Consider the following 19,653-nt stretch of genomic DNA (forward strand, 5'->3'; position numbering starts at 1 on the left):
ATCACTCATTACTGTGTGTTGAGTGAATAAGCGAAACTGAAAAACTAATTCTGCTAAACACCCATGACATACAAATTAACCACAAACCCTCATTTACTATCTCCATCTGCTTCGAGTGGAATCAGCCTAATCCAGTGAGCATTCAAAACCAACCCCTAGCAACCGCATGCACGTTTGCTGACCTGTGGGATTTTAACTTGTGGTAGCCATGGCTAGGCAACTCAATTGGAAAGAAGAGTAAATGCAAAAATGAACGCGAACACACAGAACCGCAAAACGCCGTCGCCCGGGGAGGAACATCTGCATGTTATCTCTCCATTCTAGGTACAGCCACGGCGTTCGCACGAAGCATCGGTAAACGAGACCACCCAAGGCCGACATGGCCCCATTTCAAGGCCCTTGACACACCGACGGCGGCCTAACTGCAGGCAGCAGACGGGGAAACGAGGGACTCGCGCTAAGTCTGCTGGCCACAACTTCAAACGATTTTGACGGACAAGGACACCCAAAAGCAACAAGGACAAGCACTCGATGTTATGGCCACAAAACAAGGACAGACATGAACAGGACCGAGTTTACTGAGCCAGCACTTCTGGAGTTTCGGGAGTATCAGAACAGTCTAAAATAATAAATCATACACTATGTCGGATCAAAATCAATGTGTTTCGTGAATTGACCTGAAAACCAAGTAAAAATGACAAAGTTTGATACCAAATTAAAACGTGGTTAGGTCAAGATGGTGCTACTAGGGTGACAGGCCATGATTTTTGTATTTAAAAAGGCTATGTAAGGACATTTTTCTTCTCACGAAATTCTTCATCTTTTAAACCACAAATAAGAAGCCTCAAGTGTCTAGAAGAGCAAACAACACACTCTTCAAAACACCCATTTTCATCCGTCCCATCTTTACAAACTGTACTGTTGTGAATTTAGCCAAACAATTTCATGTTGGTTGAAACGGGATTATGTCCTAAAGAAAAACTAAAATCTAGATTTATTTATTCAGGAGCAAGTATCAGCCATTTCAAACGTGTTCAGTTGCTTTTATGGCAGATAAGCAAAGTACTCACCATTATTATAAGAATCAACTGCTAGTTAAGTTCTTAGTCCTTCAGGGTTGGAATAATGGCAAAGGCACCAGCATATCTGTACAGCAAGTAAGTGCCACATTTTCTTACTTAAACGCAGTAGCCTCACACACCCCTCTACTTCCACTGACTAGTTTTCATTTTCATTAACTTTTTTGCTTCATGGAGTGATACAAGAATTTGCTGACGCACTGTTTAAAACATCATCTTTAATTGAAACAGTAAAGCTCCAGGTACAATGTCTGGGGTTCCAGACCCTGGGTGCAATGCTTGTGAAGAGCAAGAAGTACAAAAAGAAATTACTTACAACCTCCAAAGATCATCCTCTAAAAGAGCGATTGGGGGAAAAAAACAAACAACCAAAACCAGAAAGAATGTGCCTCTGGTATGATGGTCCTTACCTTTCATCCCATATCAGAAAATGTTCACAGGAATTCAACACAGACATGTCCATCATAAACAGCCAGGTTTACCCTTTGATCCTGAATTAATCAAGACAGTGGATGGGGCATTGCCTTCTTCACACTGGCAAAAGTGTTTGAAGGGCTGTCAAGGGCAGCACATTGCTCATGCTGTATGCATTTGTGTGTGGAGTTCTGTGAGCATGGCAGTATGCCCATTTATTTCTTAGCAAAGGAGATCTTCATGGCATTGGTCTGAGTGATCTTAAAGCCTTGGAGGGCTTCCCTGGCCGCACCTGCCTGCACCTCATTATCAAACTCCACAAAGGCGATATCATGACGGCCAGGAACCAGACGCACCTCTTTGAACCCTGGAAACCTTAAGGAGGGAGAGAGGGGGAGTTAGGGTTAGAATTAGCATATCGACTTATTTCCACACACACACACACACACAAACAAAACAGGGTGATCTAGGAGCAAGTTTGAGGACTTCTGTGCATACATACTATTGCTGTTATATGAAACAGTAATGTTGAGATGAAAGAGAAATAAAATCCAGAAGGAAAAGGAATTGCTTACTGGTTAAAAAGCATAGACAGCATGAGCTCATTGGTCTCCTCTGGGAGGTTGGTGAGGAACAGGATATGGTTGGGTGGGTTCTCTGAGACCTAAAGAAAAAAACCAACAAAACCTTCAACAATCTAAACTGTACTGTGTCTGAGCACTGGGTAGGTATCTGACATGCCTGCTTATTCATACCTGCTGAGGCATCTGGCCTGGCATTTGCCCCGGCATCATCTGGCCTGGAGGCATGGCACCTGGGGGCATCTGACCAGGACCCATGCCAGGTGGGGGCATCATACCAGGAGGGGGCATATAAGGAGGCTGGCCTGGCATTGGCATCATTCGAGGAGCCTGACTCATAGGAGGCATTCCCTTAAAAACAAAAGGCACAACAATGTTCAGCTCTGAGGTACACAGACCTTTACTACTTTTGCTGTACGATTTGTGATCATTTTACATCACAGTTACAGCCAAGATCCACTGTGAATCAGACTACATAAACCCGTGTGAAGAACCTCTTCTCCTGCCCACCCCCTGCACAAGACTATGCCTTACATTGTGACACTGTAGGCAAGAAGCTTCCACTGGATTAAGAGAGTAAACCCTAAAAGTCTGGGTTGGCATTACAAACTCACCGGCATAGCTGCAGGTACTCCTGCCATGCCAGGGGCCGCAGCTGGCAGCCCCTTCTTTGAGCCTGCTGCGTCGACACCCTTAGTTTTCTTCTTTTCCTTCTTACGATCCCGCTCCACGTACGTGCCCTTCATCTTCGCAATAATGTCCGAGTCTTGCTTGGCATACTGAATGCGCTGCCGAGTGTAAGAAACAGAGCAAACTCTTAACTCGGGGTTCAGTGGGTGCAACTGCACTCAACTCACTAAGCAGGACACAATGGAAAGCAAGACAGGGGCATACCATGGGTTTGTCATAAAATGGAAAGCCCTGCATAGATCTGAGAGCATTGGAGGCACTGTTGATCTCTTTGAAAATCACAAAAGCCTGACCCCTCATCTTGAGGGTGCGGGACACAAGGATGTCCAAGATTTGCCCAAACTGAGAGAAAATGGCATATAGTGATTTCTTCAATTCTGTGATAGAGACAAAAGAGAATGAAAACGTTTTACGGGGGGAGGGGGGTTGGAGGCGCAGTAAACGTTTAGCAGTGCTCATCATAAAGCAAAAATAAAAGGAAGTTTTGTTTAGTAAATCTTCTTACCATCTTTTTTAATTTTCTCATTCAGGTTGTTGATGTAAATGGTGTGATTCAACCGCAGCTCCTGGCCAGCCATGTCTCTAGCAAAGGAAAAAGATATATATTTCGAGTTCCATCTATGAGGTAACTTACGAACCACTAGATATTAGCTAGCTAACGCTAGCTGGCTAACTGAGAAAAAAAATGTGCTTAGCTAGATAGCCAAGCGATTTTTACACTGAAGACCAAATATGGTCGCAGTTCAGTAGCTATCGACTACAAAACCAAGCCTCTGAAAATTTTTAGACGGCTGGTTATTTAGCCATCTTGCGAGCTGGCTGCCCACTACCTCAACATAAGTAACGTGCATTCAGCTAGCGCCAGCCACATAAACACGTTAGCTCGCTCGCTAATACGGACAGACGGTGGCACGTCGGCCTGCTTGTGAAAGCACCGTTTGAAGACACCTTCCTGTGTATTTTACTTGGATACAAATACAGCCACGTCCGACATACGCACATGTTAAATGGAAAGCAACACAATGGCGCAAATTACAGTTAAATATCAAATACCTCCGTTGTGTTCACCACGTCCAGCAGATACTAGCGAAAAAAGAAACAGGCGCCCCAGGAAGTCCCACCTTTCACAGATCACTACTTCCGCTTCTTTCGCAAAAGAATAATTCAATTGGACCATTCTCTAAAAAAGCGACGCGCCGATTGGTGGGTTGTAAGGCACGTCATTTTTATTGGTTACTAGATAAAGCTTTGATCTGATTGGTTTGCTACATTGTACCAGTCTATAATGTTCGGGTAATACATTATTGCACTAACGCAACTTTGTATCGATTCTGCAGAGAAACGTGGCACAACACTACGAGTAGTTTGGGACAAAATAGGTTTAGTCCCAAAATAAGTCAGATTAGATGTGACCTTTTTTTTTTAATGCCAATGATACGACTACCCGCTTGTTTCCTTATTCGGAATTGGTTTCTCCATTATGCACGCTTAAAACTGTCTCGCAACCTATGAGGGTTTATTTCTGTGGGATGTAATGTAATGGAGTTACACCAAACACCACAGAAGTTTGACTGAGGTCGGTATATTTATTGCTATGCTTTCGGGAAAGAACGTTATAATCGCTCTGATGAGCAAATGTCAGTCTGCAGTAATAAAACGTTAAACGGGCTGTGGCCTATATTACAGTCATCACTGTCGGCCTTTGCTTTAATAATGTATTGTCACATGCACTGTATTTCACTTCTACTAATGCCAAAGGAACACCTGTTTGTTATCCCGACCTCTCCTCACCCAGCAGTGCGATAAGGTGGACAGTGACCGACCATGTCAACAGATCCCAATCTTTTTCCTCCTCCTCCACCACCACCTCTCATGGCCCCAGCTTCACTGGTGCCAAACAAACAGAAGCTCTATCAGGCCATAGCAGCGGGAAAATCCCCCATGGAGGGGGACTTTGAGGAGGCCCGGTTACTACTTGGGCAGAGAGAGAGTAGGTAGGAAAACCTTCATAGAACTTATACATATAAAGAGTAGAATGTAAGAGACAGTTTCACTGCACATACAATAGAGCAAATAGATTTTTGTGTGGTTTTGTTTATATTATTAGCCTATTTTATGAACACTGATTGTTAAAAACATTTTATTTTATTTTTGCAGTTTCAGGAAGGACCTCCAGTGGGTGCTCATTAACACCTACGTGCCTTCACTGATTCAGGATGGCCCTAAGTGAGTCCCCTATGTTTTGTTTGACTGCAGCAGTGCACAGCTCAGTGTTTTCCAGTCTTCCAAAACACCAGATTCAGCATGGTGAGAATAATATGTTGAGTATTAAGTTCAATCAGGTGTATTGGAGCAATGGGCAAACAAAAGCAGGCTGTGCTGAAGTCCCCATTTCCCTACAGAACTCTGTTCATTCTCTTGTCTAACTATCCGTGTAGAATTTTTATTTGCTTTCATATTTATGATTTGAATTGGGACCAATTTTAATTTATGTTATTTGTTTGACTGAAGATGTGGCTTAGTGGCCTTATGGATGGCTGCATCTTTACTGAAGCCTGCACAGGCCATGTCCTTAGAGAAGATCACCCAGACTGCACTGGACAAAGGTTATACTGCCCAGGGAGAAATGTTTTCAGGTACCTGTTTGCTTGGTGCAGAGGCCACATGTATCACATTGGGGTGCTTGGCAAGTTTTGGAATGCTTTCACAGAGTATATGAATGTACACGTAAGTCTGAACAGCAACAAAAATGCACCAAAATAACCAGTCTTTTAGAGAAGAAAATGCAGGAAGAAACTGGCTAATTCAGTTTGCAGTGCAATGAAATTGAGTTTCAGTGTGAAGGTGGAACATCTGAACTTTTCCTTTGTAATGCAAAATGTGTCTAAGTGGACTGTTTAGATTGTTCTCTTTGGCCTGTGTTAGCCAGTGACATGGCTCTTCTTGCGGAGGAGGTGTGCGGCTGCAGAGTTCAGAGGCTGTCGGGTGGCATGGCAGGTGACAATGCTGTGACTATCCAGAAGCATCTCACTGGTGGCCAGCCGATCTTAATACCGTATCCTTATCCTTTTAACACGTAAATGCACACGCAGGACCTATCCCACTCTTATACTCTTACACATACAACTCTCTTAACATTTGCATGCATCTCCTGGACACATTAAAATCCTAGGCTTCAATCCAGTTAACATGTGCAGCGGAACTGGGAAAAAAAAGGCTTACGAGAGGTAGATCACATTTTCTCTAATTTCATGGTTGCTCCACTAGGTGGTGCTGCATTATTCCAGCAGCGCTGCATGCTCCCATGTACACCTTGACCGCTTTGGCACAGATATGATGAGGATTTTAACCATGAACCCTGCCTACGCCAAGGACACAAAGCCCACTGGGCTGTAGCATCAGGTGAGATATGGTGGTACACAAAACCTTCACAGCAAAAATAAACAAACACAAAAAACAACCTATGCTGAATATGCAGTTTTATTACTGGAATTCCTATAATGGTCTGGCAAGTAGAACCAACTGCATGCGTTTGTCTATCGGCTTTCTGGTGTATTTCAGGTGTTCTGCTTGGCCTGGTCCAGGGGAGTGTAACCAGCAAGCAGATGCCCAGAGACACCACTCTGCCCTGGCTCCACATTTGCCAAGGTGGAGTCCCTGCTGAGTGGCCCATGAGTGCAGTCAGCGAGGTCTACGTCTTAACCAAACAGGGCAAGAGCCTACGCTACCAGCTGTGGGAGTTCGACACAGTGACACAGAGTAATGCTCAGCTCAAGGAAATGGATCCCCAGAGGGCTAGCGATGGAACATACTATGTGCTGCCCCCTGGTGGAGTGGAGGAGGGACTGGCAGGCCAAGTGGTGTTGCTCTACACATGCCCACAGCCAAACTGACCATAGGAGTGGCTAATTGAGTACCTCTATTGACAGGATTTTATATTTTGGAAGTTTTGAGGTTATGTGTGTGAAAAGTGTAATAAGTATGTTTTGAATTGAAAAGCGGTGTAAAATCTGTCACTTCAGCCTGCATTTCACACTTTGTCCACTAGGGTGCATGTGCTACCCCAGAGGAAGCACTCAGGTTTTTATGGAAATTTATGAAATTCCCTTTCTTGTGAAATTTGGATGCCTGGACATTCCAGGTCTTGAGGAAGCTGAGCAACATATTCTTGCTACTGTGACTCAGAAATAAACCCAAAGGATTTTGTTACCTTCAGTCACATCATGTTTTTCCAAAGGTGCCAGATACTGTTGATATATATTTATATTGATGTGCTATGATAACTTGGCACCTTTGAGAACATGCGTTATAATTAGGTATATTCTGGGAAGTTGTTTGTAAAGGACATGAAACAAAAGGGGGTGTTTTGGCTGTACAGTTTGGGAAGTCCTGAGTATATAAACGATTCTCAAGTTCATTTCTGAACCAGCATCAGTGTAGCAGGTCTGCTATGACTCATACACTGTGACTAATGGACCTGTAAGCACTACTGCCACACCTGCGATGGCTGGTTCTCAGGAGGGAATAACATCCAGGCTGAAAAGCATTTGTAGAAAACACCACTTTTGTCTCTTCAGAAATACACCAGTTTAAAGTGATATTTGCTATAAACATGATTCAGTTATTATAAAGGAATACAATTGGTCATATGCACCTACTTCATTTTCACAGACTGTTACTAGTTGAGTCTTAGGTAAAGTGTACTAAGGGTTAACCTATGGTCATTGTATGTTGAGCAAGTGTTTCTTCTGTTTAAGGAACTTATGAAAGCAGAAACATGATGCAATAGGTTCATAATGGAAAACTAAGTTTACATATGGGTGATGAGGCATGTAATCTGTATCTGAATTTGAGACAACTACTAATAAAAACAGTTTGTATAACACACACACCCAAATCACATTACATATTTGAAATGCTCTCGCTGAATGTAATAATGAGAAGAAAGTTCTTTTAATGCTCACAGTTCCAGTTTATTGCATTAGCATTCAAAGATAAAGAAAGTGGGAGAACAGCCAAGCACTTAAGTCCATTTCTGGGCTATAAAATTTTCCTAAACCAACCTGTTATTTCTGCATAAAATAAAAGAACTGAAATGTATTCAGCCTAGTAAGTTCACTTAACATTTTGGCATGACTGCAGGGACATGTTGCCTTGTGCTGAGTGGAAGTGTCTGAAAGGTAGTCACAGTTGCAGCTGTAATGCTGTGTTGGATTGCTGACTGACAAACCAAGACATCATGCATGGTAGTCCTGTTAAACCACCAAATCCTGACTCCTGTTAGAGGATCCGTTTCTCGACTTTAGAAAAGAGTGGTGCTAAACTCTGCCACCATCTTCAAACTACATTCACAGGGGAAAAAGAAAAGACCTGAAAGAAGTCATCTGACAGTGGGGAATGGCAGGAATTAAACCGCTGGATTCCAAAACAGCGCCTACCAGAGGGTCTCAGAGAACCCATTTATCAGGGCTTGTCTGGTCAAGAATAAGACCTCCAAGACTTGGATTGTGCAGGAATAGACACATTACAAAAGCCTTTGGTGGCTTCCCTTCACATGCATGGAACAACAGTGGTAAAGTCCTGCTTTAGCTTAGTGTAGCACAGTGCGATGCATGTATAAAGGTACTGCAGAAGCACCCATGACGAGGCATGACCAGGAACTGGTTCGTCAACACGTACCCCTCACTGAATTTTGTTCTTGGATGCAGACACCCAAACTTACGTAAGGTAAACTGTCACAGGACTAGCCAGAGGATTAACCAAAACTGAATGTATGGCAGCATTCTTTCTAGGCAATTCTATTGAAACAGGTGTAAAGAATTTTTCAATTAAATTGTAGACTGCATATTTCCCTAGAAATATCTCAGAATTCTCATGAAACCTGTTTTCTAAGAGAAGTTCAAAAGATAAGTACATAGAAATTACATAGAAATTTCCACAACATAACAACCAAACAACCTCGTTAGAAAAACAAAAGAAACAAAATGAGCAAAAATACAAACCACACCCACAGAGCCTAAAAAAGTTCACGGGACACCTCCTGAAACAATGAAATCAGACAATATTAATTATGCGGAAACAACTCTACTAGCAATACTTTTGCGCAATATGCAACACTGCCCTTATATACACACACACCTTAATATAGAGTGGTTAGTGTATTGGTGTTCTTGGCTCAATCACTTCAAGGTGTACTCCCATACTGGTTAATTAGGACACAAGTCATTGTTCCCTAGCTCTAAGACGTTCGTAGGCCTGGATGATGATTCTGTTCAACTTAAAGCCATTTAGAGAATCTAACAACTCTAGATGACAATGCTAATAAGTAAAGTTCCCCCCCACCTTAGTAAGCTAGTCACCAGTAGGCTTCACAATGCAGTGGCTTTCCAAAACTCTGATCTCCACCAATGAAACTCCCAGTCTCCCAGTGATGACAGGAAGTCCACTCAAACAATTAAGATAAACTATATGTGCCCTGTGACAGTGTCAACAAGCTTTCCAAAATGTGAAGAATTACAATGAGCTCAGCAGACCCAATGTCCTAACGAATGCTCTGGCTTACAGTGTGTTGGTCTTTAAAGAAAACCCCAAACCACCAATCTATATCATCTCCCAGGGAAAGGTGAAGTTCAACACTTGTGAAAGCTTCAAGACCCTCAAACCAAGTGCAGAGTACATGTTACTTGGTGAGCGTTACATTTTCCAAACACAAAAATATATACTACTTTGAGAGCATTGAGGATACTCTCTGTGTCATATATATTTAATTTATATATATATATATATATATATATATATATATATATAAATATATATATAAATATATGACGCAGAGACATTTAAAAGAAAGGTGGCGGCCCTTAAGGCTAAAATTAAATTAGTCTATTTACAATACTATAAAAATATTAAGAACATTCCAGTGTGCTAGTGTTTGCATATTTCCTGAGCTTGAAATAGAAAATAAATTGTGTGTGTGTATATATATATATATGACCCTCCGATTTTCTGATTCTTCCTTATTTTGGTCCAGTTACAGTGCATGGTCTTTACATGTGTCCTGCTTTACTGAGCGGTGGGTGTGTGAGTGTGCGTGCATGCATGTACATGGCTGATCAGCAGTCTGGTGAGGCTGGTGAAGTATATCCACTCTGGTCCATCATTAGCTCCTGTTCTTCACCTCTCCCTTCCTCCTACAGTATGGAGCTGTTAGTATGCCACCTTGTGTGTGCCCCTCTCTCACTCTCTCAAGGCTGGGGAGAGGCAAGCATAGCTCCCAGGATCTCGATCAGGTTGTCCAGGCCCCAGAGGTAGCCATCTTCACGGTTGCCCTCGACCCAGGGCGTGCGGTGGTCCAGGGTCTGGCGTGGGGGCAAAGGTACTGTCTTCCCAAAGTCGATCATCCACACTTGGGCTTGGCCCGAGGAGTCATGCACAAACAGGAGTGAACTGCCCACCACCTGCAGACAGGGGGCGATAGTGGTCTCCACAACTGGAATGTAAACAGGCGCACCTATCGAAACCAGTCTAATGGAGATGGCCCTCTGGCCACGAGTGAGGGGAGACTACGACTCACCTCGTGCGTCCGGAAGAACTCGGACATCTCCAGCACCCCACGCAGTTCCTCTAATCTCTTGCGGTATCTCCTCTACAAACAGAGAAAAGTAAAGAATAGCTAAACAAGACATACTACTCTATTTAAACTGGGACAAGTCTTAACCATGCTTGAGTTTTTAATAGGGAATCACCATTAAGTGCCTGATATAAACCTACTACTAGGCCTATCTGTGTTTGGAAGGCCAACTTACTTGATGTAATCATTTACTGCAGAAAGGAATCAACTGTGTTACAAAGACAGAATTCATTAGCTCTGCGTTCAGCTGGAGCAGAGCAGACTTACCAGGATCTCAGAGTTCCCATTCACAAAGTCCTCCAGGGCTTTCATAACCTGTTCTCTGTGCTTAGTCCTTTTAAAGTTAGTATTGCATGTGCCATCTGCTTTCTGCACACACACACACACACACACACACACACACAGACACACACACACAGACAGAGAGAGCGAGCGCATGAGAGAGTGAGAGCGTGAGGCCAGACAAATGCCTAATACATTTGCATTTAGTCCTGCAATGGAAAATTAGGTCATAGAGCACAGACGGAACAGACAGTCAACTGTGGTAGTGGCTATTCATATATTTATCTTGAACATTTGCCATCATCATCATCTGGAATTTGTTTTCACGCCAAGACGCATTTATCTTTATCTATATATACTCAGGGACTCAGAAACACACCGACGGCTGTAATGGTTGAATTACAACTCAGATCAGTCAGATCAGGGTGAACATGCCAACAATGTCTGGATTACAAATCAACTAAAATATTCTGTGTTTAACAGTTTACAATCAAAAATAATATCAAGAAATATTACCATAGCAATAGCTACACAACAGTCTGACCATCATCAGCATGCAAAATTTAAAAGGAACAATGTTTTATCTATTAATTAACCAAGTTATCAGGTAAAAAAAAAATTAAAAATAAAAGACAGATTCTCAAGGCAAATTTACAGTAACCTGGCCAATAATCCAAACATAGCAGCACATCACCAATACAGGTAGGAAGAGACGTCAAATTCCAACCCAAGTTCTCGGAGTCATGAGCCTGCATGACTGAAGTGGGTTTTTTTTTTTTTTTTTTAAACGATGTAAGCAGCTTACACATTACATCCGGACAGTTAAAACAGATATTCTGAGAAAAAGAACTCTGTCACTATCTCGTAATCAGGAACTAAACTTGCCAACAGGGTTGGGTTGCATCACCCAGTCAGTATGCTCCCCTGCAAGTAAACAGTCCTCCTGGTCCTGCCATTCAACACAGCGCTGGCTTTAAGAGCTGGGAGCCATACCCACCTTGATGCCCTCGATGCGGAAGCCCAGCGTGGCTGTGGAGCTGAGCGTCTCTCGCCACTGCATGTAGCGGGGCTTCAAGATGGCCTGCTGCCGCCTCTCCTCTGGGCTGGGAGCGTCCGGGTCCACCGCCACCATCTTCTCGTACATATCCCTCCGTAGCTTGGGCCGCTGTTGCGCCTTCACCAGCTCCTCCTCAAGGTACGTCCTGGACACGCGGGGAGAGAGAGAGAGAGAGAGAAAGGAAAAAAGAAAGAGCAAAGAATGAGAACGTGAAAAAGACGACTTAAGAATTGAGACGATTATTAGGAGAGTATTCTCACAACATAATCACCATAATCTCGTGCGTGTGTTTCTGATCAGACAGACCGATTAGTTAGTGATTCATTGTGCAATGCTGACAACAGCAGAAGGGTCAGTGGAAGCCATTTCCAGGGTCCCGCAGCACACGGTCTCCCTCAGATCTGCTGTCCTGCGTCTTCCCCTCACCTGCTGCCCATCTTGCAATCCATGATGGAAGGGGAGTCGAAGGACGCCAGCAGGTCTTCCATCACGTTGTAGTCTTGTCCGTCCCTGCGCGCCACGCCGTGGTAACTTGGCACGAATGGCTGCAGTGAGTCGTCCATCAGCCGAGTCAGACACAGCTGCTCACACTCGCAATACTTCTTCAGGAGTCTGCCGTACTCATCCCATTGAAAATTACCTGCACATGCACACAAACACACACATACTTGTTTAAAATCGACTTATATAACCTTTTACGTGTTAAATATTAAAATGTTGCACTGTGACAATGAGAGAAGCTATCCAAGCTTGTTCGAGGGCAGCTAGTGGTTCACCAAGCCATTAGTACTCAATCTTTCCAAATTCTGTTCCTGCAGTATCTTAGCATATTTTAGTGCATATTTCCTATAATGTTAGGCTCAACTCTGATTAATGAGACCTTTGTGAAGTCTTTGTGTGAGAGAGAGACACACACACACCTGCGTGGCCTGCCAGCTGGACCCATGGGTAGTACTTCTTGAAGGAGTCTACAAGCAGCGAGCAGTGTACCACACTTTTCTGCTTCCTCCAATCCTTTGTCTAAAAACAGAGAGACAGAGAGACACACACACACACACACACACACACACACACACACACACACACACGTGAGTGGCAGGGGTTCTGCCCTGCACAGGGCCTTATGCACCGTATGCAGCCACTACGATTCGGGAACATAGCACATCCATTCGTCCTGGCACAGGTAGGCTCACCTACTGCGCTCACCCCACCCGCTTCATTTTCCTCAGAGTCTTTTAGACTACACCAACTCTGTGTGGAAGAGCCCCAGGTACTCGTCATGGGAACAGTGGCAGCAGGTCCTGTGGGGCACGTCGCCACTGCCTGTCTGATCAAATGCTGTCTGGCTGCCTGGCCTTTCTGGACACAGGGCTGGAGGGCTCATTTCCCAGGGAACTGCGAGAGCCCACGCTTCTGTTTGGAGGGGACGACTTTACCAAAAAAAAAAAAAAAAAAAAAAAAAAAAAAATTTATCTGCCACGCGAGGTCACAGAGAAAAGGAATGACGCATTTACGTCACTGCGGTATTGATTACAGGCAAATGATTAATTAGAGCAGGGATTGTGTGTGGGAAATGACAACCGTTGCTCATGCTTGTCTGTGTACACGTGTGTGTGGGTAAGAGAGGGAGTACTAAATTAATGCTCTGTCCTTGTGCAGGGTTAAGGGTGCAGGACTCGCCACACCAACACTAATCAAACTCAGTTCTACTCCATTTGCCTGACCGGATCACCTGGATTACAGGAAAGGACCACAAAACAAAAAAAAAAGTCCCCCCCCCCCCACCCCTTGTACACACACGCAATTAAGTAACCCTATCTTTGTGAAGTCTTACACTGGTTCCAGTTATACTGTAATAAAATAACCCTAATCTGATACCCAACCCTCATCTAAACCAGCCTTTTCTTTAAAAAAAATCTATAATATAAAGGCATGTCCACCTGTGAAAACTAGCAAACAGAAACCTACAAGCTCTAAAAAAAACAAAAAAAAACCCAACACACTTCTGAGTGCAGCAAGTTAAGTAGCCAGCCAGCCACACACACACTCTTTAAAACCTCAAAACACACCCACGTACACGCAATGCTCCACACACACACACACACACACACACCTCTGAACTTTCCCCATGCATCTGATTTTCCTCCATCGTTCAATCCATAGATTGTGGCAGTCTTCACACTCATATAGCTTTATGAAGAACACTTTACAGTGTTTAGAAGGCTACATGACACCTACATAAACCCTTCACGACAACAGACTTTGTGTTTATAAAATGTTTATTCCAGCTGACATAAAAGCATCTGTTGTCAACTTTGAAGCCAAGCTGACATAAATATGTGAAGTGACAGATTCTGGGTGACATTAGGAAGAGTTATGACCCTTTGTCGGGTGTAATGACAACTGGCTGTAACTCAAGTGTTTTTTTTTTGGCTTTTTGGTATGTCAGGGTGACATCCTGTGGACATGACAGCTTGCCAAGTGATGCTGTTGGTATAATTGTGAAGACCTAGTATCATCAAAAATCACTCTCACAAATTGATTATTATAGTTGCTTGCTTACGATTAATAACAACTACTGATTGTTAATGATGGGAGCAGATCGGTCATTTCACTCACTCACCGGTCAGTGCAACGACATGATTCAAAGCCACAGGTTATAAATGAGAATCCTACCGAACGACTGCACAGTTCCCGGGCCTTTGTGATTTAGCATGAATGCAGCAGCCAGCATTGCAGTTCATTTAAGGCCTCTTACCCTGTCGCTCCACTTCATTGATGCCTGCCGCGAGCAACATTGTCAGCTTCTTCTGCCGTCTGCTTCATCAAACATGCCTGTCCTGAGCTAATGGAGCCTAATCCCATCACTCCTTCTGAGTTAATACTCTCAGCTCTACACAGTGGGCTTGACCTCATCAATCCCTTTTACCTAATGCTGCATTCATATTCCACCTCCCCTACCCTGCTCCATTCAATGACGGAGCATTTTCCCACACAGCTCCTAATGTGCTTGTTTGTCTTCTCCTATATTGGCCCCCAGGGTAAAAGAAGCCAGGGGTCATGTGACACACCTGACCCGCAGGGAAAAAAAGACCATACTCAGCAAAACCTGTCACTATGCTGATGTCAAGGTCGTCATTGTTTTTTGTAAGCAATGCTCTGACCCTCGTACACACACACACACACACACACACACACACACACACACACACACGTTAAATTCCATTCAGTTTCAGTGGAAAGTATTTTGCTGTCGTGACCTTGACAATGACCCAGCCCCATCAGCCGCCACGGATAAGATTCCATTCCAGAGGTCAAGGGTTGCTGCTGTAATGATGTAACCACCCCAGAAAACATACGGGGCACTGTCTAAACATTTAAACCCTGAATGAGTGCATGTGCGTGCACACACACACCAAGGATGTAAACACATGGACCCTGGCTCAGTAAGCTCTAGTTGGGTATGAATGCCTGCCCTGACCAAATGTTTAAGCAAACGTAGCTTTTGCCTTAAGGAATATGTGAGAGTCTGGGAGTGTGAGTAGGGGTCACCTCATAGATGGAGCAATATTGCGACAGCAGAGAAAATCAGCTGACAGACACAGACAGACAGACAGCAAGTAGCTCTCCTCCAACTCTCATGTGTCTGTTTCTGTCCCTCTCTTTAGCTAGCCGATATCCTGTCCCTCCTGACCGTACTGCTTTTTGGTCCTGCCCATGACCCTAATCTTCCAATCAGCTTTTTGTCTAGTTTCACATAAAACATGTAAACATGTATGCTCATCCTGATTTCAAAATCACACTTTCTTCCTGTTCCTACCTATGAACTGCTCTAAAACACACAAAATGAAATATGAAGGCAAATATGCAAAATGTAATTTTACTTAAATGAGTTATTTTTTTGTTGGTGTGCATTTATCTGCGGGTGTTTCCTTAGCCAAGATGAGGTTGGAGCTGTCCCCGCCCACCTCCAAATCTCTGCCTGTTCTCTCGCTTTTTTTTCCACACCACCCCCTGCCCCACCCCCTCAGACCGCCTTCTTTTCTGGAAAGAAAAATTCCTGATATGCAGGTACAATTTCAGTACACAGTGTATAAAAAAAAAAAAAAAAAAAAAAAAAAAAGCAGTCCAACAACTACATTTCTTCTGACACACAAACAGAGAGAGAGAGAGAGAGAGAGAGAGAGAAATTGGATGATTCCACTAGCTTGTCCTTAGGGATCACATCAAATTTAGAATCCACTGAGTAGTGTGTAATAAGAGAACATAACAGGCGGCTTCGTTGAATTCAGTCTTTATGAGCTTGTTTATATCTGAAACCACAGTGCCACCCTCATTTTTTCTTGCACCCACAGATGTGTGCGTGTGCGTGTGCGTGTGCGTGTGTGTGCGTAAGCATGTATGCACGTGAGTGTGAAGGGAAGAGCAAATTTTCCCCTCGTTCTTTTCTAACCATAATGCTGAAAATGTGGAACAAGAATTCACACACAGCAAAAAAACAAAAACAAACAAACAAACAAACAAACAAACACCATTGCCATAATCAAGGCGAATGGCATTTCTAAGTCATGACCACAAGTTCAAAAGCGAAAATGGAGATAGAGGGACTGAAAAAAAACAAGTCTCACCATATATGGCTTCATTGTTGCTTAGTGACAAAGGAACCTCCTACAGTTCAATTTTCCATGACATGGCCTCGACTGAGACGGCCATCAGACCATGTGCGTACAAACGTATACGTGTGAGGAAGCGTGGCGACGTCAGTCACTGATGTCAAAACAACAGGCTGGCTGGAATACGCAACATCCCAGCGTGTGCAAGAATAGCGGTCGGCCACCGAACCAGCTGACAGTGGTTACAAACAGCCGAGCAGCTATTTCCAAACCAAAGGAAGCTTACTCAGACATAAAATAGGAGTGATTGTTATTGTTAAGGTACACACTCACTTCCTGAGGTTCATGTCTCCATACTGATTCACTGATGAGACATACATTACACACACGCACCTTGAATTACCTACATCTTGATAGTTCTACCTTAGGAAGTTAGATGGAGCATGTGCGTGTCTTTTCTGAAGAAGACTGAAGTCACATGTTACTTCCTGCGCTGTACCACAAATGGGGCAAAAACACACAACAAATGCATAATTGGGAATAACCAGACCATAAACCACATAATGTTACCTAAAAGTTCTTACTGGATACAAAAACATACGACAACTATAAGAACTGGGGAATGAAAACAGGTAAAGAGGAAATGACTATTTTAGTCATGCTTATGTGCCAATTACATTTTAGCACAAGTAATAAAATGAGCTATGAGGCCCTATAGGACCTAATGACATGTTACAATACAACTACAATAAATGACTATTGAAAATGGACCCCTTCTTAATCGTGAATAGTCACATATCATGTTAATCAGAGAAGTTTCTCCAGGACAAGCGAACCACATCTTGTACATATCTTGTATGTAAATTGAAGCACGAGACTACCACAATCCCAGGTGAGTTCTCAATCTGCATACAAGCTGCCATAACACATGGCACAACGTAATCGCCGCACCCACCTCCATCCTGTCACGTTATCCATGCTCAAAACAGATGAGACGTTAATCATCGCACTATAGTCAACCCCCCCCCCCACCCCAGGGCTGAGCTGCATGGTCATAAACACAGTTCGTAATTCCTAGAGTTCTCTGTATCGCACCTCCCAAAATCTCACTTGGAAAAGGGAGGGATTCCCAAGAGACGAGCGGCATCCCCACCCACCCATTTCGGCCACTCGGCGCAGAACTCGCAATTCCCAGGCCTCTAATTCTGATGTGCAGCCTCCAAGTGAGACACATCAGATATGTGCTGACTAACATTCAGTATGGCCTTTCAAGAACATCCAGAGACACTGTGATCATGCAGCAAATTGTGGTGTGCTTTAACACAAGGTTGTGATAAAGATTTTGCTAATGAAGCCCAAGACCTTGAACAGCACAGTCCTGGTTATTTTAGGTTTATCCACTTTATAAGTAGCTCTGTCCTTCCAGCTGAGAAAGCAATTACATTCTTCTAATATCTGCCTGATGACAATGTGCTATACGAACACAAGGCCAATGAAACCAAGTAATCTCTCCTGTCTGACCACAGAACAATCAGCTCTAGGACAAGTGTTGCATCCTGTTATGATAATCAGGGTTGTGCAGTGAATCCACCCCCCTCCCTGCACTCAGGGAGACAGCAGCAACTAATCATTAACTATTTAATCATTAACTATCTTGTGGACTCTCCACAAGATTGACATGTGTTGCATGGCCTGTGGAGGGTGTGACAAGACCTCTGTCTGCTAATGATAGGAGCAGTGATACACACACACACAGAAACTTTCTTTAGATATACAGGACTATAGCGTTTAATCTGTGCTGATTTGGCTCACTAAAACGCGAGAGATCTTCGGTGCATGTCCCTGACCAACAACGTGGAGGAGGAATAGTTCACTCACCCCGGCGACCTCGTCCGAGTTGCCAAACCTGCCGTACGAGCTCGGGGACAGGCTCGTGGGCTCTGCGTCGCTGCCAGCATAGTCATCTTCAGACTCCTCGAACGACGAAGCCGACGACAGTCCAGCCGAGGATGAGCTAGACAGTTTCCGGGGGGAAAAGTACTGCACCGGGGAGCCCCCACATCCACTGTCGGAGCAAGCAAACTCCTCGTCCGGTTGCTGGTCTAATGATAACCGCCTAAAGCCCAGCGAAAAGTCGGCAGTCAGCGAGCTCTCCGCGTCTGGAAGCCGGCTAGGGCTTGGCTCGCGAGTAACGATTAATCTCGGAATAGTTCCGTGAAAATTAGGATTGTCCATTAAAACCTGAATGCCGCTGTATTCCTCCGTAGAGTTGGACAGATTTTCTTGGTCCGTGGTGTCCCGGGTATCTGTAGTAAACCCATCACCCGGCCGAGTGGGTTTGCCTCTAAAGGGGGGAGGTTTCGTCCTACCCGAAGGAACAGAGAGACTATTTACCGTACAACCGTTTGCACATCTCTTTAACTTCGGGCTTGATTCTGTTCGATTCATGCGCTCCTCTAAAATGGGCAGAGAATCGATAGGGGACAGCAGCCTTTGTGCTTTGCCCTCGAAGCACACATCCTCCGCTTCGCTGATCTGTCCTTCAGAATATTTTTCCATAGTCATCGATGAGGTATTCCAGTCATGGTCCTTTCCCGTTTCTCCTTCTCTGCACGTACAATCCGAAAGTTCAGCTCGATCGAGCCCACCAAACCTCGGTGTGCTAAAATCTGCATCGATAGACCAACTTGTTTCCTCTCTCAAAACTCTCTCAAGATTTCTCACAGACGACACGGACACATGTTCATCATCGAATACGCTCCTACACACGACGGTTAGATCCGTTTCTAAATCGCTTCGGCCGTTAAATAACTTTTCCTGGCCGTCTACCTCGCCACAATTCTTAAACACATGCTCCGTTTCGATGGTGTTACGGCGATACGATTTAAGCCTTGGCAACTGCTTATTTTTCATTGGATTCCTGTCCGACCGGTCACCTCCGTGTGCCAAAGTACTTGTTCCGTCAACTCTCAACGTCGCACCTGGCCGTGCCTGAGAGTTTCCTTTCACTTTGAATACAGGCGTCGCTGAGCACGTCGAGACACAGAGCGACTGACCCATTCTGCATACCGTGCTGATCAATCATCCTAATTCTTTTAACATCGGCGCCACGCCCATTCAAGAAGTCATGGCAGTGGGATGAACTTTGAAGATTGAGCACTTTCTTGATCTTTCTTTTCTTTGTTATGCCCAGCATTTATGAAGCAGTCGGTTCCACCTGCATTTACTCAAAAAGGGGCAAAACTCGGTACCATTATTTTCTGAAAGGCAAGATAATAGAAATAAGCATTCAATACAACTTATTTTG

At 44.0% G+C, this 19,653-nt stretch overlaps 3 protein-coding genes across 4 annotated transcripts; 1 reads left to right on the forward strand and 2 right to left on the reverse strand.

Annotated features, from left to right (window-relative positions):
- Nucleotides 1-1,282: 1,282 nt before the first annotated feature.
- On the reverse strand, nt 1,283-3,908 carry LOC145658661 (U1 small nuclear ribonucleoprotein A-like). The gene is made up of 7 exons (XM_081716783.1): nt 3,818-3,908; nt 3,270-3,346; nt 2,969-3,141; nt 2,689-2,862; nt 2,249-2,425; nt 2,069-2,157; nt 1,283-1,868 (listed from the first exon to the last, which is right to left on the reverse strand). Exons 2-7 carry the CDS (start codon nt 3,340-3,342, stop codon nt 1,709-1,711), a joined length of 846 nt encoding a protein of 281 aa, XP_081572909.1. The 5' UTR covers nt 3,343-3,346; nt 3,818-3,908; the 3' UTR covers nt 1,283-1,708.
- Nucleotides 3,909-4,052: 144 nt separating this feature from the next.
- LOC145658581 (actin maturation protease-like) lies at nt 4,053-7,649 on the forward strand. Of its 2 annotated transcripts, none has more exons than XM_081716047.1 (7): nt 4,053-4,340; nt 4,560-4,758; nt 4,922-4,990; nt 5,276-5,400; nt 5,690-5,819; nt 6,096-6,166; nt 6,326-7,649. In XM_081716047.1, exons 2-7 carry the CDS (start codon nt 4,589-4,591, stop codon nt 6,655-6,657), a joined length of 897 nt encoding a protein of 298 aa, XP_081572173.1. In that variant the 5' UTR covers nt 4,053-4,340; nt 4,560-4,588; the 3' UTR covers nt 6,658-7,649. The 2 variants fall into 2 exon arrangements, with proteins under 2 accessions (XP_081572173.1, XP_081572172.1); XM_081716046.1 differs by having other exon boundaries at nt 4,563-4,758.
- Nucleotides 7,650-9,541: 1,892 nt separating this feature from the next.
- Nucleotides 9,542-19,421, reverse strand: LOC145658580 (inositol-trisphosphate 3-kinase A-like). The gene is made up of 7 exons (XM_081716045.1): nt 18,225-19,421; nt 12,654-12,753; nt 12,160-12,373; nt 11,674-11,878; nt 10,662-10,763; nt 10,338-10,409; nt 9,542-10,221 (listed from the first exon to the last, which is right to left on the reverse strand). The coding sequence occupies exons 1-7, from the start codon at nt 19,404-19,406 to the stop codon at nt 10,009-10,011; spliced, it is 2,088 nt and encodes a 695-aa protein (XP_081572171.1). The 5' UTR covers nt 19,407-19,421; the 3' UTR covers nt 9,542-10,008.
- Nucleotides 19,422-19,653: the final 232 nt, after the last annotated feature.

The sequence above is a fragment of the Electrophorus electricus genome, chromosome 6 (assembly GCF_041902795.1).
Source record: "Electrophorus electricus isolate QZ-2024a chromosome 6, ASM4190279v1, whole genome shotgun sequence".
Lineage (NCBI taxonomy): Eukaryota > Metazoa > Chordata > Actinopteri > Gymnotiformes > Gymnotidae > Electrophorus > Electrophorus electricus.

Bases quoted from the DNA above. Each gene is read 5' to 3' on its own strand.
- LOC145658661 (XM_081716783.1), bottom strand. From the start codon at position 3,342: ATGGCTGGCCAGGAGCTGCGGTTGAATCACACCATTTACATCAACAAC. The intron at 3,142-3,269 runs GTAAGAAGATTT...TCTCTATCACAG, and splicing joins TGAGAAAATTAAAAAAGATG to AATTGAAGAAATCACTATAT. The intron at 1,869-2,068 runs GTAAGCAATTCC...TCCCTCCTTAAG, and splicing joins CTGTCTATGCTTTTTAACCA to GTTTCCAGGGTTCAAAGAGG.
- LOC145658580 (XM_081716045.1), bottom strand. From the start codon at position 19,406: ATGGGTCAGTCGCTCTGTGTCTCGACGTGCTCAGCGACGCCTGTATTC. The intron at 10,764-11,673 runs GTGGGTATGGCT...GTGTGTGTGCAG, and splicing joins TCCGCATCGAGGGCATCAAG to AAAGCAGATGGCACATGCAA. The intron at 10,222-10,337 runs GTGAGTCGTAGT...CCCTGTCTGCAG, and splicing joins AGTTCTTCCGGACGCACGAG to GTGGTGGGCAGTTCACTCCT.
- LOC145658581 (XM_081716047.1), top strand. From the start codon at position 4,589: ATGTCAACAGATCCCAATCTTTTTCCTCCTCCTCCACCACCACCTCTC. The intron at 4,991-5,275 runs GTGAGTCCCCTA...GTTTGACTGAAG, and splicing joins CTGATTCAGGATGGCCCTAA to ATGTGGCTTAGTGGCCTTAT. The intron at 5,401-5,689 runs GTACCTGTTTGC...GGCCTGTGTTAG, and splicing joins CCAGGGAGAAATGTTTTCAG to CCAGTGACATGGCTCTTCTT.